Here is a 23,553-nt window from a genome sequence, read left to right as displayed (position 1 = left end):
TCCCACGTGGGGTTCACAGTCTTAATCCCCACCACTGGCCTCAATGAGTTGCCACTTAATAATAATGATATTTGTTAAGCGCTTACTTTGTGCCAAGCACTGTTCTAAGCACTGGGTTAGATACAAGGTCAGCAGGTTGTCCCACACGGGACTCCCCCGATTAGACCGTAAGCCCGTCGAACGGCAGGGGCTGTCTTTATCTGCTGCCGACTTGTTCATTCCAAGCGCTTTGTACAGTGCTCTGCGCATAGTAAGCGCTCAATAAATACTATTGAATGAAATAAATACTATTGAATGAACTCATAGTCTTAATCCCCATTTTCCAGATGAGATCACTGAGGCCCACAGAAGTGAAGCGGCTTGCCCAAGGTCACACAGTGGCGGGATTAGAACCCACGTGCTCTATTTACTACTCTATCTTAGCCTCCTAAATCCTTAATATAGTGCTCTGTGCACACCAGTGCCCGATAAAGTCCATTATTTAAGAATGGGGGAAGGGTGGAGAAGGGCAATAAGTAGCATCATTTAGTGATGGGGGAGGGTGGAAGGAAAGGGGGAGAGGTGTGCTGGGGGGCACGCAGAGAGGACGCTGGAGCTCGGGGTGGCTGGGCCCAGGGAAGAGGCTGGGATGAGGCTGTGCCCAGGGGAGTGTGGGCCTAGGGAAAGGGGCCAGGGGAGTGTAGGCCCAGGGAAAGCGGTCGGGGGAGTGTGGGCCCAGGGAAAGGGGCCGGGGGAGTCTGGGCCCAGGGAAAGGGGCCGGGGGAGTCTGGGCCCAGGGAAAGGGGCCGGGAGAGTCTGGGCCCAGGGAAAGGGGCCGGGGGAGTCTGGGCCCAGGGAAAGGGGCTGGGGGAGTCTGGGCACGGGGGAGTGTGGGCCCAGGGAAAGGGGCCGGGGGAGTGTGGGCCCAGGGAAAGGGGCCGGGGGAGTGTGGGCCCAGGGAAAGGGGCCCGGGGAGTGTGGGCCCAGGGAAAGGGCTGGGGGAAGCTGCGCCCAGGGAAAGGGCTGGGGGAAGCTGCGCCCAGGGAAAGGGCTGGGGTGGAACTGTGCCCAGGGAAAGGGCAGGGGGTGGCTGGGCCCACGGAGGGGCTGGGGTGCAGCTGTGCCCAGGGAAGGGGCTGGGGGTGGCTGGGCCCACGGAAGGGGCTAGGGTGGGGCTGGGCCCAGGGAAGGGACTGGGGTGGGGCTGGGCCCAGGGAAAGGGCTTGGAGGAGGCTGTGCCCAGGGAAAGGGCAGGGGCTGGGGGCCGAAGGAGGAGGAAAGTTTAAGGAGTTGGGCGAGGGGCCGGATGCAGCCCAAAAGCAGCGGTGCAGGAAGGGGAGGGATTGCAGAGGGGTTGGGTCGGAAAAGCCCTTCACCCCCCGCCCCCTTGCCACCCCCACTTCCCCACCAATTGCTCCCCCCGGCTCTGCTCCTCTGCCGTGTCCGGACCCTCCACCATGTCCCAGCCGAGGGCGGGCAAGAAGCCTCCCGGCTCCCCCCGGATCCCCAGAAAGGTCAGTGCCAAGGGGGAGTGGGGCACCTCTCTGCGGCCGCCCCTTCCAGGGCACGGGTTTGGGGGGCGAGGAGCCTCTCTGGGGCCCTGGAGATTGGGGAGGGGACTCAAGCTCGGGACTAAAGGGGCATCATCAGGCGGGGCTGGGCCCGCCCAGGGTGGCAGGGGCCCAGGCAGGAAGAGTTATTGGGGAGGGGCTTGGGGTGGAGCTTATATTAGGGAGACCCCCCCCCCCAACACTCCGGGAGATCCCCCCATTCCAGGACTGTTGGAGGGGGGCTTAAACTGGAGCCGCATCCATACCTAGCCAGCCCGGGTTAAGGTCAGGGTGGAAAAAAAGTCTTTTCCTCCCTGGGCGTGGCAGGGATGTCGGCTAGGTGGTGTGAAGGTTGCTGCGTGTGTTGTGAGAGTGTGGCTGTGTGGCTCCTCCCTCGCCCCTCCTCTCCCCGAGCACCCAAGAGTCGGTGCCCTGGCGGCCCGTGCCAGTCTGTGCCAGTGCCAGCGAACCCCACTGCCAACCCCGGCGCCCAGGAGAGCTCGCCTGTCCGCCCACCCGTCTCACCATGGCGTTTGCGAGCTGGTGGTACATGACGGTAAATGGGAGAGGGGCTGGCAGTGCCAGGGCCGGGAGGGCAGGGGTAGCGGGTGGGCAGAGGGACTCCCGGGCGCGGGCTGGAGCAGTGCCACCCGATCACTGCGCCACGGTGGGGAACTCCCGCCCTCCAGCAGGCGCCAACTCATCCCGACCGTGCCACCCGACTACTCCGGGCCTCAGTTTCCTTCTCTGTAAAGTGGGGATTCTCTACCTGTTCGATACCCGGAGAGGCGCCCCGGGATCTGGGACTCTGTCCAGCCTGATTATCCTGTATCTGCATTTAACAGATCCCCCTGTTTATCGATTAGACTGGAAACCCATCGAGGGGCAGATACTGTGTCTTATCTGTTGCCGAATTGTACATTCCAAGCTCTCAGTACGGTGATCTGCATATAGTAAGCGCTCAATAAATACTTTTCAATGCATGCAGCCTGTTGTGATTGATTCTTGAGATTAGGTGGCTGAGTTTCAAGATGGGTGTGTGTGGGGGGGGGGGTTCCCTTAGATGGGAGCGGCTGCACCTCCTCTTCACTGATTGACTTTTCTGGACTGTTGTTTGGGAAGGACTTTGGATGCTAGGCCCCTTTGCCCTGCTTGGGAGACAGACACCCCATTCAGTGCCTACCCAGTACCCGGTTGCCCTGTATTCCAAGACCGCAGTGTGGTTCGGATTGGCACTCGGTAAAATTTAGAACCAGGCACTCCCGAACTGTTGCCTTTTCCTTGTTTGTGGGTGTCCGAGAATTAAATGGCCAGAGTCTAACCGCGTTTCGGGGACGGTAGCCGATAGAAGATAGCCACCTCATACATTTATAGTGGGTGCAGGCGGTGATAAATGTTCCCCGGCATTTATGGGGGGTGGTTCCTTTTAAGAGTTTTCCAGGGCGTTTGCCATTGTGAAGTCTCTATGGAAGTTTGGACTGTACCAGGTTCTCTTTCCTATATTTTTGTTTTGGTTTTTAACTGAGCGACTTATTAAAACTGTGAGTGTGAAAAGATGATGCTGTTTAAAGAGTTAATGGGACACTTACCCCTTTGGACTTTTGAAGCCCTAGAAATATATCTTCGCCTGAAATAATTTTCTCGGGAAAGCCTGGGAGAAGGGAGAGCAGAGTGGAAAGTGGGGGCAATCTGAATTCCTCCGGAAAGCTAGTGCTGCTTTGCCTTAATTATGTTATGATATTGAAATTTAGTGGCTTTTTACTATTTTCCTGTGACATTTACCCTAGTTTATTTCAATGTACTTTGTTCAAAAGACTTTTTTTTAAGTGCTAAACTTTAAAAGGCCACACTAACTCTGACAGAGTTAAGACTGATGAATCTACTAAAATGATGTTTAAAGATTTAGTAAGTAAAATGCCTTTAAGATGAAAAATTTTATTAATTCCTCCGAGGAATGCTGAATAACAATTTTTAAAATGATGCAATCTGAGATGCAAATTCCAAATGACATGAGCTTTCTCCTTGTACTGTGAAGCACAGAATAGCTTTATATTTATTTAAAAACTATAATCATACCTATCAGAGTTACCATTGATTAAACCAAGCTAATTAAAAGTTTTCTGGGCCCAATTAAGCCCGTGACCTATTTAGTCACAGACAACCAAATGGGTGGATGGACAGAGGCACCTGGTTGCAATGAGCAAGGAATGCAGGTTAGCAGGAGCTGGAGATGAAGGAGAAATTGAAAGACTTTGGAGGGTTAAAAAAAAACCTGTCTAGCTGATAATTGATAAATTGACTTTTCCTTATGTACAGTATGGTTTCTTCCATGGATTTGAAGTTGAGCTATACTGCACTCAATTATCCCACCACTTAGGCCCTAGATGGGCACCTCGTCAAGAATGAGGAGCTCATCTGCAGGAGCCAGGGTTATGTGGGGAGACTTTTTTTTTTTTTGGGTGCAGGAAGCACACGTATATATCTGTTATATTAATGTCTGTCTCTCTCTCTAGATTGTGAGCTTGTTGTGAGCAGGAATGTGTATATTACTACTGTACCCTCCCAAGTGCTTAGTTCAATACTTTGCATATAGTAAATGCTCAGTAAATACAGTTGAATGGTCTTGGTTTCAGATGCTTCAGGTGGATACCTTCTTTCTAAGGCAATATACCCTCTTCCAAGCCAGAATATGGGATTTACCTGTGTGTGAAAAGCTTCTCTACCTTTCAAAATTATTGTTTCTGTATTCCCTCTGGCCATTTTACTGTAAAATCTCCCAAATCTGATTGGAAGGCCTGTTCTCCAGGCAGTTGTCATAGTGAAGTGCTGTCTAGAGGCTATTTCTGTTGATATCAGAAGTGAATCAAAGGAGAAGTGCCTTCTAATTTAAAATAAAAAAATCACTGTTTATGGTAGTTTTTTTTGTTTTTATGGTACTTAAGTGCTTATTATGTGTCAAGCCCTGGAGTAAACACAAGATAATCAGGTTGGACACAATCCCTATCTCACAAGGGGCCCACAGTCTAATTAGGAGGGAGAACTGAGGCACAGAGAAGTTAAGTAATTTCCCCAAGGTCACAGAGCTGATCGGAACCCAGGTCCTCCCAGGCTTAAGTTCTTTCCATTAGGCCACGCTGCTTCTGCTTTTTTTTTTTTTAACCCAGATCCCATCAGCAATAATTCTAATTCAGATGAAATGAAAATGATACCAGAGAATGGTCAGCTATCCCACAGCACATTCCTGAAGTTTATGGGGCAACAAAAATGGGTGGGGCTCATAAAATTAAGGAAGTAATCCATTCTTCAGAATTCCTAAACTTGATACCTGTTATAGCTGGTGCCTATTCTTGATTAGATCTAGATATAGATCTAGTTGTATTTACTGAGCAATTACTGGGTGCAGAGGACTGTTCTAAACACTCAAGTACTAAGTACAGTGAGTGGCACATAGTTAAGTACTTAAATACCATTTTGCTATTGGGATTATTACAAATATAACTGAGTTGGTAGACATGTTTCCTGCCTATAAGGAGTCAGTGTCTCAAGAGCAAAATAGCAGAATATATCTGAGTATTGTGAAACTCCCCTTAAAAAGCTTTGGAAAAGTTCTGTTAGTAAACAGTGAACTAGAAAGCAGGTTCTAGTTAGTATTCATCTGAATAGAAACATGCTTAGATTGTAAATTCCTTGAGACCAAGGATCGGGTCCACTGACTGGTATTGTTCACTGGTCTGTACCGAATAAGAGTTCCATAAATAAAAATGTATTTATTTATTGGAGACATGACAAGTGACCCAGGCATTACTGCCATTCTTTAGAACTCCAGATTGTGAAGAACCTCAGATTCTCCTTGGGGCAGTGGGAGTGAGAGTGAAAGATCTATAAAGAAGAGAGCATCAGCATTGGAGGAATCATCAATTAATCACTCCTACCTGAGTTCTTTCATTTTAAAATGAAAGCCCTTTTAAAGGGCTTTACTGGTGTTGTTTGGTAAATGTCCTTTTCCCATTTATTCCCTACTCCCTCAGGTAGTGGCGAGACACCTGTCACCAATTAAACTTTCAGCTTGCCAGTTAACTCACAGCCTTATCCCTACCGCCTCTCCCATTAACCTCTTTGGTGTGGTTCACTGACTTTGTACTGAAGATATTCATATGTTTGGCACGAGAGGCTGCATGGTTCAACCAACTAAGCCCTGAATCGGAATCCCGAATCCTCACACCGGCACAGCCTTTACCTTCTAATTTTGATAATTATTACATAGTCTGTGCTAAGCGCTGGGGTAAGATCAAGGTTAGCTGGTAGCACACAGTCTCTAGCCGCCAGCAGACTCACTTATACCAACTTTTACAGAAGACAATCATGTTGAAAACAGTCTCTGATCCATGTAAGGCTCACAATCTAAGGAGAAGGGAGAACAGGTATCTAATCTCCATTTTATATAAGAAGAAACTGAAGCACAGAAAAGTTCAGTGACTTACCCAAGGTGTAATAGCTGACAAATGGTGGTAATCAAGTAGTTAACAGGGTGGGGGGAGAGAGGTGTGTATGTGTGGGTAGTGGTGGGGGTGATGTAGATGAGCCGGCCTGGAAGTCAGAAGGTAATGGGTTCTAATCGTGCCTGCCATATGTCTGCTGTGGGACCTTGGGCAAGTCATTTCTTCCCTGGGCTTCAGTTGCCTCATCTGTTAAATGGGGATTGAGACTGTCCCTTGTGGGACAGGGACTGTGTCCAATGCCATCTGCTTGTATCCACCCTAGTGCTTAGTAAAGTGCTTGACACACAGTAAGTGCTTAAGAAATGCCGTTATTATTATTATTTTGTGTATGCGTGTAACGTAGAAGATCCCCACTGTGTAATCTGAGCTGATGGCCCTAAAACCTCATCTCAAAATCAAGCTAATAGATTTCTCATGGATTTCCTGACCTACCATTCAAATAATCTTGCTCTTGTGTCTTTTTCCTCAGTGTCGCTTAGTGGATAGGGCATGGACCTAGTCATCAGAAGGAACTGGGTTCTAATCCCGGCTCCACCCCATATCTCTGTGTGACCTTAGGCAAGTCACTTAACTTCTCTGTACCTCAGTTCCCTCATCTGTAAAATAGGGATTAAGAGTGAGACCCCCATGTGGGACAGGGACTATGTCCAACCTGATTAATTTGTATCTCCCCCAGTGCTTACAACAGTGCTTGGCACAAAGTAAATGCTTAAGTACTATTATTATTATTATTATTTCTCCAGATCTAGCACCGTGAGAGATTAGGGTCAGCCAAAACCTACCTCACCCAAGCTTCCGAGCTAGTCCTCATTAAAGATGGAGAAACCTTATCTGTAAAATGGGGATTAAGGCTGTGAGCCTCATGTGGGACATGGACTGTATCCAACCTGATTATTTTGTATCTGTCCCAGCGCTTAGTACAGTACCTGGCACACAGTAAGTGCATAATACCTTTTTTTTTTTTAAAAAAAAAGACCCTTTGAACTTCTTACTGTAGCTATTACAAATACGAAGTGTTTCATCAGCACTGTTTCCCAGCCTCTGAGCTGCAGAAGGAAACCCTTGACAAAGTATTCTTGCCTTGTCACACTGTAGCAAGCATGCTGTGTTCAAGAAGCCTTTTGCAGGACTTCTCACAGGTTTCCTAAGTGCTTGTGGACCCAGCTTTGTGGGAGGGTGAACCCGACGTGGTCTGGTAGCCCTCCTCAGGCACAGCAATTGAAATTTGCACTCGTCGAATCAGATTCCCTTCCTAGCTGAGCCCCACGGCGACGGGTCCGGTCTCTGTTGGGGCGAGTCATCTGGGTGTGACCCATTGTCTTCCTGCCCCTGATCTGTTTGACGAAGTGGAAGACGAGGCATGCTCACCGGCAGGACTTCCTGCTGTAATTTCCAAACAGACCCTGGAGACCACTGGGAATGAGCGAACTTGGAAACCGAGAGTGTTGGTGGGTTTGTTGGTTGGCTTTTCGGTAGTGTCATCTCCAGGCTGAGGGGACTAGATTTTTTTGGAAGTGATCAAGATAGCATGTGAGAAGCTGAGGCCAGAACAGCCAGTCGATAAGGAAGATGCACAACTACTTCTTTCTTTTTTTTAAATGATATTTGCAAAATGCTTACTTTGTACCAGGCACTGTATTAAGTACTGGGGCAGATACAAGGTAATGAGGTTGGATACAGTTCTTGCGCCTCATTGCACGCCTTGCGCCGTGCGCCTCATAGTCTTAATCCCCATTTTACAGATGAGGTAACCTAATCTTAGTAAAGTGATTTGCCCAAGGTCACACAACAGACAAGAGATAGAGCCGGGATTAGAACCCAGGCCCACGCTCTATCCATGAGGCTACAGTGTCATGAAGGACCACCGCAGCGATGGCCTCATTATGTGCCCATGATGATCAGGTTGGATACAATCCCTGCCGAACATGGAATACAGTCCAAGGGAGAGGGACAATAGGTATTTGTCATTTTTCAGAGGAAGCTGAGATTCAGAGGAGTTAAATGACTTGCCTGAGGTAACACAGTAGGCAAGTGGTGGAACTGGGACTAGAAACCAGAATTCCCGATACCCAGGTTCTTTCCAGTAGGCCAAGCTGCTGTCCAGGTAGAATCCTTCGTGGAAGGCACTAACCAACCTAGATCTCCTATCAGCCTAGATCTCCTGGGTGTCAGAGGACTTGAGTTCTAATCCCACCTCTGCTTCTTTTCTGATCTGCAAGTCACTTCACTTTTCTAGGCCTCAGTTGCCTCATCTGTAAAATGGGGATTAAGATGATGATGGTGGCCTTTGTTAAGCATTTACTATGTGCCAAGCACTGTTCTAAGCACTGGAGGAGATATGAGGTAATCAGGTCATCCCACTTGGGGCTCACAGTCTTAATCCCCATTTTACAGATGAGGTAACTGAGGCACAGAGAAGTGAAGTGACTTGCCCAAAGCCACACACCTGGTAAGTGGCGGAGATGGGATTAGAACCCATGACTTCTGACTCCCAAGCCCGTGCTCTTTCCACTGAGCCATGCTGCTTATTAAGAACGTGAGTCCCATGGGGGACATGGACTGTGTCCAACTTTGTATCTACCCCACCACTTAGTACCATGTCTAACATATAGTAAGCACTTAAATACCATTTAAAAAAAAATGGAACAGTTGATCAGTGAATGCTCAGGACCAGGGGTGGCGGGGACAACCGAATCCCACCACATGGGACACCCCAAATATTGAAAATGGGGTGTCGACCCAGGCTGCTTTTGGTGGGCCCAGTGAGCTATTAGTGAAATCACTTGTTCGCCTTGTGTTCTAGAAATCCAAAACTTATTGGGAAAGGTTGCTTTTTAGGGGGAAGCTCAGATTCAGGAAAAGAAAAGTTATTTAAAGTCGACTGGTCCAGGTTATGGAGCAGCCACTCCACTGCACAGCTGTTGGACATCTGTTAGCCCAAAACAAGCCCCGGACTTGCCTGGATTCGGCCACCATGGCTTCACAGCCCCAGCTAGCCAGGTGAAAGGAACAAATTGGGCTTTCACTAATGTCTGTCTTCCCCTATACACCGTAAACTCATTGTAGGCAAGGAACGTTTGCTAAGTCTTTACTATCGTCTTCTCCCAAGTGCTTAGTATGGTGCTCTGGCCATAGTAAGCACTCAGTAAACACCATTGATGGATTGATGAAAGGAGCTGCTGGCTGGGTTGGAATGAGAACTACTGGGGAGGGTGGGGCCTGGGTTCAGAAGGCCAAATCTTGTCAGCAAAATAACTCCGGGTGAAAAACAAAAGTCAGAGATGTGCCAGTCTACGAACTTGGAAGACCGATTAGAAAGGAAGTAGCCAAATTGGAGGAAGTACAGAGAAGCAGCACGGCCTAATGGACAGGGCGTGAGCCTGGGTTCTAGTTCTGACTCAACCACTTGTCTGCTTTGTAACTTTGGACTAGACACTTCTCCATGCCTCAGTCTTCTTGTCTGTAAAATGGAGATTAAATACCTGTTCTTCCTCTTAGTGAGTTTTACTGTTTTGTTATTAATAAAGACAACTCAAATGCTCGTTGCGGGCAGGGACCGCATCTGTTTATTATGGTATTGTAATCTCCAAGAGCTTAGGACAGTGCTCTGCACACAGTAAGAGCTCAATAAATACAATTGAATGAAGGAATGAAATAACTGTGGGGGAGCGAGGGCACATCTCAGTGGCGACGGGCTGAAAAGATGGAGATTCTTCAGTAGAAGGGTAAAGGGTGGATGGGGTTTGGAGAGTGTGAATGCAATTGTTGTTCACCAAATTCCACAACACCTGGTGTGGAGGGTGGAGGCCCTTCCTGAAGCATAGAGGTAGAAGAACCAAAACAAGTCAAAGGAAAAAAACCTTTTCTTGGAGACACGGGAAGCCTGGGGGATTTGAAGTAAAGTGTAGAGCAGACACTAGCCGTGAATTCAAGACAGAGTTGGAAAGAAAGTGAGGTGAAAGGCTAAAAAGAGAGGGGAGAGTTAGGGATTTATGGGTCCAGGCCTGATTAGACAGTTGTTTGGCTTTATTGACTTCTACCATCTTTGTTGCTCCCAGTGTACTTTGGTGTCAGTTCCGGGCTGGATTGTATGGAACTTTTGAAAGCGTCATGACATGGTGAATAGAGCACTGGCTTGGGAGTCAGAAGGTTATGGGTTCTAATGCCTACTCTGCCACTTGTCTGCTATGTGACCTTGGGCAAGTCACTTTACTTTTCTGTGCCTCAGTTACCTCATCTATAAAGTGAGGATTGAGACTGTGAGCCCCATATGGGACAGAGACTCTGTCCAACCTGATTTGCTTGTATCTACCCCAGCACCTAGTACAGTGCCTGGCACATAGCACAAATACCATAATTATGAATTATTATTATTACAGTGCTCTGCACACATCTAGTAAGTGCTCAGTAAGTATGATTGATTTGGTTGCCTGGGTCAGACCTAGGATGGTCTTGCTGATGGTCTTACATGTTTAAGTTCTGATCTGACAAGTACTAACACATCTTGACCCACTTGGATTATTTGACTATTTCATTTAAAGCAGTTAAAAAAAAATTGGTTTTTAAGTGCTTATTATATACTGAACCCTGTGCTAAACATTAGGGTAGAGAGAAGAAAATTAGCTTGGCACCTTAATAAGGGCTTAATGAATACCACTACTATTATTTCAGTCATTTTTTGCATAGGTTATATTTATTTTTGATCTTGTTTTTATTGTATAGATGCAAATCGGTGTAGCCTAATGGAAATAAATTCTAAACCCAGCTCTTCCGCTTTGTTATGGAATGATTTTGGGCAGTCATTTAACTTTTCTGTTTCTGTTTCATCGTCTGAGAAATGGAGATTCAAATGCTGTTATCCCATGGCGTAGTAGATGGAGCAAGAGCTTGGGAGTCAGAGGGTCATGCTTTCTAATTCCATCTCCACTACTTCTCTGCTGTGTGTCCTTGGGCAAGTTATTTCAATTCTCTGTGCCTCAGTTACCTTATCTCTAAAATGGGATTTGAGACTGTGAGCCCCACTTGAGACATGGACTGTATCCAACCTCATTAACCTGTATCTACTCCAGTGCTTAGTACAGTGCCTGGCACATAGTAAGCACTTAAATAATAACAATAATCATGGTATTTGTTAAGCGCTTATTATGTGCCAAACAGTGTTCTAAGCACTGGGTAGATACAAGGTAATCAGGTTGTCCCGCGGGAAACTCACAGTTTTAACTCCCATTTTACAGATGAGGTAATTGAGGCACAGAGATGATAAGCGACTTGCCCAAGTTCACTCAGCAGACAAGTGGCAGAGCTGGGATTAAAACCCATGTCCTCTGACTCCCAAGCCCGTCCATTCTCCACTAAACCACGCTGCTTCCCATGGATGACCCCCTCTGACCTCCTCTAGCCTGTAAAATCATCGTGGGCAGCAAGCACGTCTGCCAACTCTGGACTCTCTCAAGGGTTTAGTACAGTGCTCTGCACACTCTCAGTGCTCAGTAAATACGATTGATTGACTGAGTTATGTTGCCCATGGTAACTATGCTCTCCGAGATGCCATCTCCTGCCCACGGTCCTGGCTCTTTGGAGTCTAAGATCCAGTGACACATTTTGCCAGAGACAAGCTGTCGGCTTGGTTGTGTTGGTCAGATCCCTACTCGGCTAATTACAGGGTGACTCCCTAGATCGCTCATTGATGTCTGATGCTTCGGCTTTTCTTTCAGAACTGCTGGTGATGTGGAAAGGCTGCCAGGTTCAGGGAGAGAACCCTAAAATAATAATCGTGGTATCTTGTAAAGTGCTTACTATATGCCGAGAACTGTGCCAGACCCCAGGATTCGATGCTGTATAATCAGATCAAATACAGTCCCTGACCCACAGAGGGTTAACAGACTGAGGGGGAGGGAGGCCAGGCATTGAATACCCATTTATCAGATGAGGGAACTGAGGCCTAGGTAACTTAAGTTATTTGCCCAAGATCACACTGCAGAGAAGTGGAGGAGCCAGGAGAAGAACCCAATTCTCCTGACTCCCAGGCCTCTGCTCTTCCCATTAGGTCACAAAGCCTTTTAGGATGCAAGATGCTTCTATATTATGGTGTTATCTTTCCTTTATTTAGTATCCCTGTTTTTATTTTTACAGCAAGGTGGCACCAAACCAGGTGGGACACCTTCCAAACCAGGGGAGAAGAGAGGATCCGAAGCTATCGAGGTATTTCTACAAAATGCTGGATGGTGACGTGTACCTGAATGTAATGTTGCTAAAAGCTTAGTATAAATGGTAATCGTCATTAAAACGACCGAAGAGAAGGCTTGAAGTTATGAGGCATTCTTAAATAGGCATCTGGGTGGATGGGGAGGCTGATGGTATCCTTTGATCTAAAAGATGGAAAAGTTGGAGAGAACTAAGCATAGGCAGTTAGAAGCCAAGCTTTGCCACCGAACCAAATAATGATTAATTCCCCAGAAGGAGCTTTCTTGTCCTTTTAAACAAACATTCGGTTTTTTATCTAGTATTTAATCTAGTATTGATCACTCTAGGCTTCAAGGCTCTCAATCACCTTGCCCCTTCATACCTCTCCTCCCTTCTCTCTTTCTACTGGCAGAGCACTGAGTGAAATCAGTCAGTGGTATCGATTGACACAGCAAGGCCTAGTGGATAGAGCACAGGCCTAGGAATCCAAAAGACCTGGGTTCTAATCCCGGCTCTGCCTCTTATCTGTTGTGTGGCCTGAGGCAAGGCCTTTAACTTCCTGGGCCTCAGTTACCTCCTCTGTAAAATGGGGGTTAAGACTGTGAGCCCTATGTGGGACATGGGCTGTGTTCAACCGGATCATCTTGTGTCTTCTTCAAATGCCATCGAGTCATTTCCGACCCATAGCGACTCTGTGGACACGCCTTCAGAAAGTCCCATCTTCTGTCATAAAGTTATTCTGGTATGCGTATCCATAGAGTTTTCTGTTTAAAGATAAGGATGTGGTTTACAGTTGCCTTTTTCTGCACAGCAAAACTTGAGTCTCTGCCGTTGTCTTTGATCGATGTTTTGATCACTCGATCACTTGATCCTTTCCCGTGCTCTGCTGCCCAGCTCAGTTGAATCGACTTTGACGCTTCGGCTTAGACCTTTCCATTCTTAGTAATCATATATGGCGTAGCTCTAACCTTCATCAGCATATGCAAACTCTCCGCCCCAGTAAAGTGTGGATTCATAGGAGAGATCTTGTATCTAGCCTGGTGCTTAGTACGGTGCCTGGCCCGTAGTAAGTGCGGAATAAATGCCATAAAAAGCAACCACCCAACTTTAGCTTTTTAGCTCTTAGCAAGAGAATAGATACAATCTGAACATTTGACAGACAAGCTGAGCCTCACGTTAAGGATATCTTGGCACCAAAATTAATTATTAATTCAGATGGAGAGCATTTCCTGTTTAAGTTGGAATATTATGTATTGTGCCCTCCTTGAGGGTCTTTAAAGCCCGGAAATGGTCAGTCTTGTGTTTTCTTTTGGCCTCTCTTTCTTGAGAGAATCTGCCATGAATTCTTGATTCCTCCAAGGTTGGGAGTTTATCTGGGTCTGTTAAGGTTGTTAAGGTTTGTAATTTATGTGTGTTTGGGAATCCAAACTGGTTTTAGGTAAAGTTTGCATTTGGGGGAAACCATGATAAGGAGCCAGGTGGAAATAAGTCCAAAGGCTAATGGAAAATCGGTGCATTCAGAGAGGGTGGATTTTAGTTGTTTAAACACATCTGATGCACTCTGATTCCTGGGAAGAAGGAGCCTAATAATTGGCAGCACTTCCGTAGCATTTAAACTCACAGTCTAAGGGGAAGGGAGGTGCCGTACTTAATCTCCATTTAACAGATAAGGAAACAGGCACAGAAGAGTTAAGTGACTTAGCCAAGGTCACAAAACCAGCATGTGATGAACCTGCAATTAGAACCCAGGTCTTCTGTCTCCTACCATTATGTTCCTTCTACTAAGTCACGCTGCTTTCCTTACCTTAAAGAGAACTTCAGGGATGGGAAGGAAGCAGATTCTTGACTTTCTTGGTTGTCTGAAGTAGATTAGGACCTCATAGGCTTCTGTTCACAGTAGCATCGGGCTGTCCTGTTAGACTTGCAACCAGGATTTAGAGAAAGAACGAGAACACAAATGAACATAAGGAAGGTCTCCTCCAGATGACCCTCCATCATTAAATCCTGTCGGTCCCACCTTTACAACATCACTAAAATCTGCCTTCTCCTCTCCATCCTAACTGCTACCATATTAATACAACCACTCATCCTATCCTGCCTGGATTCCTGAATCAGCCACCTTGCTGACCTCCCAGCCTCCTGCCTCTCCCCACTCCAGTCTGTACTTCACTCTGCTTCCCGGGTCATTTATCTACAAAAATATTTAGGACATGTCACCCCACTGCTCAAAAGACTCCAGCAGTTGCCCATCCACCTCCACATCAAGCAAAAGCTCCTCACCATTGTCTTTAAAACAGTCCACCACCTTGCCACCTCCTATCTCGCCTTGCTTCTCTCCTACCCCAGCTCAGCCCACGGACACTTCTCCTCTAATGCTAATCTTCTCTCTGTGCCTCTGTCTCACCTCTCTCACTGCCAACCCCTTGCCCGCATCCTGCTTCGCTCCTGGAACGTCTTCCCGACTCAAGTCTGACAGCAATTACTCTTCTGCCCTTTTAAAGCTTTATTGAAGGCACATCTCCTCCAGGAGGTCTTCCCTACCTAAGCCCCCCTTTCTTCTTCTCCCACTCCTTTCCTAGTGGCTTTGACTTGTTCCCTTTGTTTTTCTCCCCACTCCCCGTTCCACAGCATTAATGTGTATATCTGCAATTTATTCATATTAATCTGTCTCCCCCCTCCCCACCCCTGCCTCCCACAAACTGTGAGCAGGGAATGTCACTGTTTATTGTTGTGTTTTCTCAAGCACTTAGTACAGTGCACTGCACACAGTAAGCACTTAATATGATTGAATGAATGACCCTAAGCTGTAAGTTCCTTTTGGGCAGGGAACATGTCTACCAACTTTGTTATATTGTGCTCACCCAAGCACTTAGTACAATGCTCTACACACAGTAAACACTCAAGAAATATGATTAACACCTGTTTGAGGTCATCTGGTGGGGGACAACAGTCAATGGTTTGGGCTGAATTGTACTTTCCAAGCACTTAGTACAGTGTTCTGCCCTCAGTACGCGTTCAATAAATACGAATGGATGAATGGTGTATATTCTCTGCTGTTCAGCAGCTGGTCATCTATGCCTGGGGAGCCCCTGTAGTGCCTTATACCTGGGCTAAGAAGATGGGATTTTAGCGTGTCCTTTAGCAGTTGTAGGAGCAAAAGCAGCCATGACATCCCTGCCCCCTTCCGGGACAGACTTCCCAAAGCCTTCCTTCCACCTAGTCATCCTTCCCCCAGGTGATCTGGCTTGTCTGGGCCGCAAACTGGGCTGAGTCAGAGTGAAGCAAGATAACAGGTCTAGACTTCCCTTCTGGGACTTGAGTTCCCTTTTGTAAAAATCATATTTGTTAAGCGCTTTTATGTGTCGAGCACCGGGCTCGTTACAAGTTTATCAGTTTGGACACAGTCCCGTATCATGTGGGATTTACAGTCCAGGTAGGAGGGAGTAGGATTTAATAACCATTTCACAGTTGGGGAAACTGAGCACAGAGAATAATAATAATTGTGGTATTTATTAAGCATTTACTATGTGCCAGGTACTGTACTAAGTGCTGGGATGGATATAAACTAAACAGGTTGGACACAGTCTGTGTCTCACATGGGGCTCCCAATCTTAATCCCCATTTTGCAGGTGAGGTAACTGAGACCCAGAGAAGTGAGGTGACTTGCCAAGGTCACACAGTGGACAAATGGCAGATTCAGGTCTTCTGATTCCCAGGCCCATGCTCTATCCACTAGACCACACTGCTTCTCAGAGAAGTGAAGTGACTTGGCCAAAACCACACAGTAAGCACCTGGAAGAGTCGGGATTAGAACTCAGATCCTCTGTCAGGCCCATGCTTTTTCCACTTGGTCACACCGCTTGTTTTTGTTACTGATGACTGTGCTTATTAACATAAATACTGTAGGTGAGTAAACCGTGCTTCCCCCAGACAAACTTGGGTTCCAAGACTGATGGCTTTTCAGGTGTAGATGAATCTTTCTGTACCCTGGCCAGATTGTCAGAGGTTGGATGGTCACACTACAGCAGAGGCCAGAAAGAGTCAGGCAGAAGGATTTCTTGTTGGATGGAGGCGAGTTGAATGGATTGTGTTTTTGGTCACCCTAAAACAGGATGGTCTAGTGGAAAGAGCACAGACTTGGGTCCTAGTCCCAGCTCCTCCACTTGGTTGCTGTTTGACCTTGGGCAAAACCTATATTTTCTCTGAGTTTCAAGTTGCCTCATCTATAAAATGGGGTTGACTGTGAGCCCCATGTGGGACATGCAGTGTGTTCAACCTGATGAGCTTGTGTCTAGCCCAGCACTTAGTACAGTGCCTGGCATACAGTAAGAGCTTAACTAATACCATTTAAACCCTCCCTCACCGCCCCGGCTTTCCTTGACTTCATCTGACCCCTTAATATGGACATTTTGCAACTTATCGTGGGGTGTCAGCCTCCGCACTTAACAGAAGTTGTGTTAAATCTCCTGCTAGGCACTTGAGGGACCTGATTACCGAATCAATCAATCGTATTTATTGAGCATTTACTGTGTGTACAGCAGTTTACCAAAAGTGCTTGGAGGAGAGTACAAGCACATAATAATAAAGATGGTATTTGTTAAGCATTTACTATGTGCCAAGCACTGTTCTAAGCACTGGGGTAGATACAAGGTAATCAGGTTATCCCAGGTGGAACTCACAGTCTTAATCCCCACTAAGCCACAATACTTCTACATATGGGAGAGTACCATTAATAATGATAAGAATAATAATGGTATTTAAGTGCTGGAGTAGTTAAAAACTAATCAGGTTGACCTGTGTCCCTGCTTTACATGGGGCTCACAGTCTAAATGGGAGGGAGGACAGATACTTCCCATTTTACAGATGAAGAAACTGAGGCATAGAGAAGTGAAGTGATGTTGCCCAGGGTCTCTCAGCAGACAAGTGATAGAGCTGGGATTAGAAACCAGATCTCCTGACTCCCGGCCCGGCTTCTTACCACTAAGAGACCCTGTTGGTTGTCATGTTGGCACCATCTTCTCCCACTATAAATTTCCATCTGAAAGAATGAAGACGGTGTTTGTTCCCAGACTTGTATGTGCTGGACTCCCTCCCTCGTGCATACCCGGCTCCTGACAAGATTCAAATGCCGCAGAGTGAGACACAGAAGTGCCCAAAATGGGCATCTCTGACCTGCCTGGTTTTCAAGTTTGGCTTGCTTCTCCCCAGCCCAGCATTCCCAGTGCTTTCCCATAAATATCCTGCCTCTGCAGTTTGTCCCACATTCAAGGTGAACAGTCAGTTTATATAGCCAATTCCCCTACTTCTCCTTTCCAAACCGTCCTTTGGGCTTCCAAACGGGTCAGGCTTAAAGTGGCACAAAAACAGGAAAGACCAAATGAAAAGCTGTCATCAATCCTGTCCGCCTACTTCACATCAAGCACCAAGACTCCTCTCCGAATCTGCAATCAAACGTAATTAAAGTGTTTGCGGGAGCCATGGGTGGGGCCTTCCCGGTGGGGCTGGACAAGTTTCCCTACTGCAGCTCCGTCAGCTCCTGATGGTGGGCAGGCAGAAGGCATCAGTGGCTTCAGTCAGTCTCATTGTATCGCAGCTCTCTGTGAAGAACGTCTGACTTGCTCCTCCTCCAAGAGACTTCAGCTGCTTTCATAGACCTCCATCCCACTTGCCTGCCTACTTTTGTGGATTTCTCTAGGTCAGCAGGCCTTGCTCTGAGATGAGGAAGGTAGCGGATCGGTCAGTTGATCGGTTAGTATTTGAGGCACATCCTCTTTGCAGAGTACTGCACTAAACATACGGGAGAGTACACCAGCTTAGAAATCATGTCCTTGCCCTCAAGGAGTTTACAGTCTACTGCGTGTGAAACAGTATACTAGGTACTTGGGTGAGGATAGTAGAGTATAGATCCAATCTCAGCCCTTTCCTTGCGGGTAGGTAACTCTTGCGAGCACTTAGGGCAGTGTTATGCACACAGTAAATGCTCAGTAAATGCCACTGGCTGAGTAATCAGGGAGCTTTCAGTCTGCCATGTGCAAAGCAATGGACTAAGATCTTGGAAGAGTACAACAGAGTTTAGAAGAGATGTCCTCCTCAGAGCGTAAAGTGTAACAAAGAATCCTTTGTTCAGGCAGACCCCACTGAAGTAATTGGTCTTGAGGTTCCACAGCAGAGTGTGCTGTGTTTGAGAGTGTTTGCCAACAGCCGAAAAAGGAAACTTCTCATGAATAGAAGCAGCATGGCTTAGTGGAAAGAGCATAGGCCTGAGAGTCAAACAGGACCCGGGTTCTGACCCTGACTCTGCCAAATGCTTGGCTGTGTGACCTTGGGGATGTCACTTAACTTCTCTGAACTCAGAGTTCAGAACTCAGAGGGAGATCTCCCTCCTACTTAAACTGTGAGCTCCTTGCAGGACAGGGACTGTGTCCAAATTAATTCACTTATATATGTCCCAGCACTTAAAACAGTGTTTGCCACATAGTAAGTGCTTAACAGATACCATAAAGTATTCATGTTTACTCCACTATGCACTTTCTGCACTTTCAAGAGAGCCCAGAATTTTTTATTTTTCTCTTTTCAGATAAGCAAATTATTCTCTCTTAAAATTAAGGTACAAATGATCAGTTTGGACAGTACTCTGCTACCAGAATAATGAAACACTCTGTAGTTGTGAAGAGATATTCAATAATATTTATTGAGCGCATATATTATTCCATCTTGTGATTTATATTTCCCTTCAAAACGTCCCCAGCCTGGAATTTATGAGTCTAATTAACAGGTTCCCAGGCTATAACTTCTTGTTTCTGCCTGGGACTTGCTGTCAATCAATCCTTGACATTTACTGATCATTTTCTCCATGCAGGAGCACAGGTTTGGGTGTCAGAGGTCATGGGTTCTAATCCCATCTCTGCCATTTGTCTGCTGTGTGACCTTGGGAAAATCATTTCACTTTTCTGTGCCTCAGTTACTTCATCTGTAAAATAGGGATTGAGACTGTGAGCTCCATGTGGGACAGGGATTTGTCCAACCTGATTGTTGTATCTACCCCAGTGCTTAGAACATTGTGTGGCACATAGCGCTTAAAAATACAATTATTATTATTATTATTAGATATGAATGAATAACCCCAATGTGTGTGTGTGTACATACGTATGTATAGGTTGGGGGTGTTCTTTCATATCCTAAGATTTGAGGAACTGTGGGAACACAGTTGCTTGAAAGGAACGTGAGAGGGTACCATAGAACCATCCTCATCCTTACACCTCTTCCTTTAGTCTGTCTCGGCGATGCTAACGTGGCTGATTCATATATGATTGGCTCCGAAATAATGTGTCTAATAACCAAACATCTTCCAAGAAATAGTGATGGATAACCCTTCCCCCTTATTAGTAATAGGCCTACTAGTAAGTACATAAGGTAATATATTTAATAAGATGCCTTCAATATCATGGGATGGAATTTGCACTGACAGTAATGGGCTCTCTCCAATTCTCATCCCCCTGAAATATGTGTGTTGTGTTCCACAGAGTGAGTCTGTATCCTGGGCCTTATTTTGTGGTGTTACATGCCCAGGCTAGCGTTTGGAAGAAGGGGACAAAGAGAGAGATTCCTATGGGATCTGTCCCATGGCAGGAGCCGCCCCTCTGGGCAAAACTTAAACCTGAGGAGGCTGCTCCTGCAGGTGGAGAGACTGAGACATCTTGAAATGGTCTTTCTCCCCCAGAATTCCCCACCCTTCTTCTCTCCCATAGCCAGGTCTGCTGGCAGACTTGATCTGCCTGTTTAGGAGCCAGAGAAATATCCCACTCCATAAGCTGTAATTGGGCCAAATTGAGACCCCAGGGGTCAGGAAGTTTGACAGACCACTTTCTCCATCTTCAAAGCCTTATTAAAATCACATCTCCTCGAAGAGGCCTTCCCCGACTAAGCCCTCCTATTCCCTGCTCCCACCCCCTTCTGTGTCGGGAAGGAAAGGGTAGGAGGCAGGGTGTTTGACGGTATGCAGGATTCACTCCCACACCCCTAAGTTGGGGTTGGGAAGGAGGTCCTGAGGCTCCCTTTAGGGGGAAATTGGGGCAGCCATCCATGGCCTTGGGCAGCCTTTCTCCATGGGAGGGAGAGAAGCATCACTGCCGTAGCTCCACCCCACAGGAAGCTGAGGAAGCAGCGGAAAGGGAAGTTCCAGCTCCTTCTGGAAATTCACTCTGCGGCTTTGTTCTTCTGTTTCCCTGCCCCTGCTCTGAAAGGGGCAGGCTGATTTTCTCCGCCTGCCCACCCCCACCACCCCGACTCGTCCACAGGCCCTAATTCCCCCAGGAATAGCACTAAAAGGGGCTTCTCATCAAAAGCCAGAGAGAAGCAGCATTATCTAAGGGATAGAGCATGGGCCTGGGAGTTAGAAGGACCTGGGTTCTAATCCTAGCTCTGCCACTTGCTTGCTGTATGACCTTGGTCAAATCACTTCACTTTTCTGGGCTTCAATTCCCTCATCTATAAATTGGGGATTAAGACTGTGAGCCTTATGTGGGACATGGACTGTGTCCAAACTGATTAGCATGTGTCTATTCCAACATTTAGAACTGTGGCAGGCACATAGTAAGTGCTTAACAAACGCTATTTAAAAACAAACAAAAAAACAAGCCAAAGGATTTAATGCAAGGAGGACGAACTGGCATCCAACCAGTTTGAACCAGTTGAAAGTGCTTTGCAACTGGTATAAGAAAACCAAGCAGAATCAACAACTGGACTAGAAGGAGACTGGAGAATGGCCTAACAATTTACCATGTGGATAAAGGTTGCTTGTGAGGAACTATCAAAGCACACATACTAAAATTCATTTTCCTTCAATGGTGGCCATGGAAAGAACACAGGAATAAGAGTCAGGAGACCCCAGTTCCGACCTCGTTTCCACCTCGTGCCTGCTTTGTGATGTTGGGAAAGTCACTTGACTTCTCTGGGCCTCAGTTTGATCATCTGTAAAATGAGGATTAGCTCTGTAGTCTTCCTTCCCTTTTGACTGGCAGTTCCAAATGGGACACAGAATGTGTCTGACCTGATAATCTTGTATCTATCCCAGTGCTCAGTATACAGTAAACATCCAAACACCACTTATTATAACAATTCATTAAGTGCATAAATCAATCATGTTTGAGTGCTTACTGTGTGCAGAACACTGTACTAAGTGCTTCGGAGAGTACAGTATAATAGTTGGTAGACAAATTCCCTACCCACAGTGAGCGGACTGGAGGGGGAGATAGGCACATGTCCTCGTGTTAATGTCTAAGTGCTGTGGGGGGGTGAATAAAGAGTACAAGTATAAGTTCAACATAGAAGGGAGTGGGAGAAAAGGAAATGAGGGCTTAGTGAGGACTTATTTTTAATAAGCTTTTGAAGATGGGGAGAGTGATCGTCTGCCGGATACGAAGAGGGAGGGCGTTCCAGGCCAGAGGCAGGCCGTGGGCGAGAAGTAGGTAGTGAGATAGATGAGATCGAGGCATAACGAGTAGGTTGATATCAGAGGATTGATGTGTGTGGGCTGGGTTGTAATGAGAGAGTAGTGAGGTGAGGTAAGAGCAGGCAAGGCGGTTGAGAGCTTTAAAGCCAATGGTGAGGAGTTTGATGCAGAGGTGGATGGGCAACCACTGGAGGTTCTTGAGGAGTGAGGAAACATAGACTGAACACTTCTGTAGAAAGATGATTTGAGCAGCAGAGTGAAATAATCAGGGCAGGATAGGATAAGTGCTTGGATTAACGTGGTAGTAATTTGGATGGAGAGTTAAGGGCATATTTTAGCAATGTTCTGAAGGTTGAACCAACAGGATTTGGTGACAGATTGAAAATGTGCGTTGAATGAGAAGAGGTGAGTCAAGGATAAGGCTCAGGGCTTCTCCTTGGACCCGCTGACATTTGACCATTCACTGATGGGGAAAGTGGTTTCTAGGTCTCATATGAGATCGCTTCAGTCACTCTCACCCAAATCAGCTCTTCCTTCTCTAATACTAGGCGAGTCACTAGTAACAGCTGTTGCCTCTCAAGGCTCAAAAAGTGCTGGAAAAGAATGTGAGTTGAATTTTGCTTGGAAAATTAGAGGCTCCCATGGCATTTTCATCCCAAGGATCTATTGAGCACGTACTATGTGCCAAGCGCAGACCTAAGCACTGGGGTAGACACAAGATCATCAGGTCCTACATGAGACTCACATTTTAAGTGGGAGGGAAAACAAGCATTGAATCCCCATTTTGCAGATGAGGGAACTGAGACATAGAAGTTAAAGAAGAGTCACTGCTTCTCAAATCCCTCTAAAACTTGCAATTAAGGAATCATATGGTCCTTTATGGCCTTCCTATCTGTTGAGCTGCAAAATAAAATGCTGCCCGTGTTAGAACTAAGCTAAATCCAGATTTCCCCTGGTGCACCTTCCTCATCAGTGTAACAGGAAGCTAAATCCAGAAGGCCTGATCCTGTTTGCTTGGGAGTGGCTTTTCATTCATTCAATAGTATTTATTGAGCACTTACTATGTGCAGAGCACTGTACTAAGCACTTGGAATGTGCCAATCAGTAGCAGATAGAGACAGTTCCTGCCCTTTGATGGGCTTACAGTCTAATTGGGGGAGACAGACAGACAAGAGCAATGGCAATAAATAGAGTCAAGGGGAAGAACATCTTATTAAACCAGTAGCAAATTTCTCAGTGGGATTAGCTTTATCACCTGTCCTTGCTTGGTTTTGATGTTATCGGCCAGAGATATTGCTATCTGTAGGAAGCAGCATGGGCTAGTGGATAGAACACAGGCCTGGGAGTCAGAAGGTCATGGGTTCTAATCCTGAATCCACCACTTGGCCGCTGCATGACCTTGGGTAAGTCACTTCATTTCTCTGTAAAATGAGGATTGAGACTGTGAGCCCGATGTGGGACAGGGATTGTGTCCAACCTGATTTGCTTGTATCCAACCCAAAGGTTAGTACAGTGGCTGGCACATAGTAAGCACTTAACGAATACCCCAGTTAGTATCTGCTTCTTCTCCTCTTCCCTCTCTAGGGAAGCTCTCTGCCTAACCATCTGCCGGGGCAATTCTTGGCCTGCATGAAGATTCAGAACTCTCTGAAGGTGTGGGCTGGGGTGGGGAGCTAAGGTTGATGTTCTTGAGGACTGACTAATTTTTTGTGTGTGTGTGTATTTGTGGTATTTAAGTACTAAGCACTGGGGTATAAAAAAAGATAATTGGGTGAGACAATCCCTGTTCCACGTGGGGCTCAAAGTCTAAGTAGGAGAAAGTAGGATTTAATTCCCATTTTACAGATGAGGAAACTGAGGGACAGAGAAGTTAAGTGACTTGCTCAAGGTC

General features: G+C 46.5%; 1 protein-coding gene across 10 annotated transcripts in view; it reads left to right on the top strand.

Moving 5' to 3' along the window:
- CAST (calpastatin) overlaps positions 1-23,553 on the top strand; it is a 162,848-nt gene that overhangs the window by 43,127 nt on the left and 96,168 nt on the right. For 6 of the 10 annotated variants that reach the window (XM_029073088.1, XM_029073068.1, XM_029073080.1 and 3 more), the window contains exon 2: positions 12,161-12,229. In XM_029073088.1, coding sequence (XP_028928921.1) covers positions 12,161-12,229 — 69 coding nt within the window. Of the gene's footprint in view, positions 1-1,387; positions 1,494-1,972; positions 2,086-12,160; positions 12,230-23,553 lie in introns of those variants that run through there. The other 4 variants (XM_029073097.1, XM_029073059.1, XM_029073075.2 and 1 more) reach the window with 3 other exon arrangements.

This window comes from Ornithorhynchus anatinus, chromosome 1 (assembly GCF_004115215.2).
Source record: "Ornithorhynchus anatinus isolate Pmale09 chromosome 1, mOrnAna1.pri.v4, whole genome shotgun sequence".
In the NCBI taxonomy this organism is placed as follows: domain Eukaryota; kingdom Metazoa; phylum Chordata; class Mammalia; order Monotremata; family Ornithorhynchidae; genus Ornithorhynchus; species Ornithorhynchus anatinus.
This window is presented reverse-complemented; position numbering and strand designations above follow the sequence as displayed.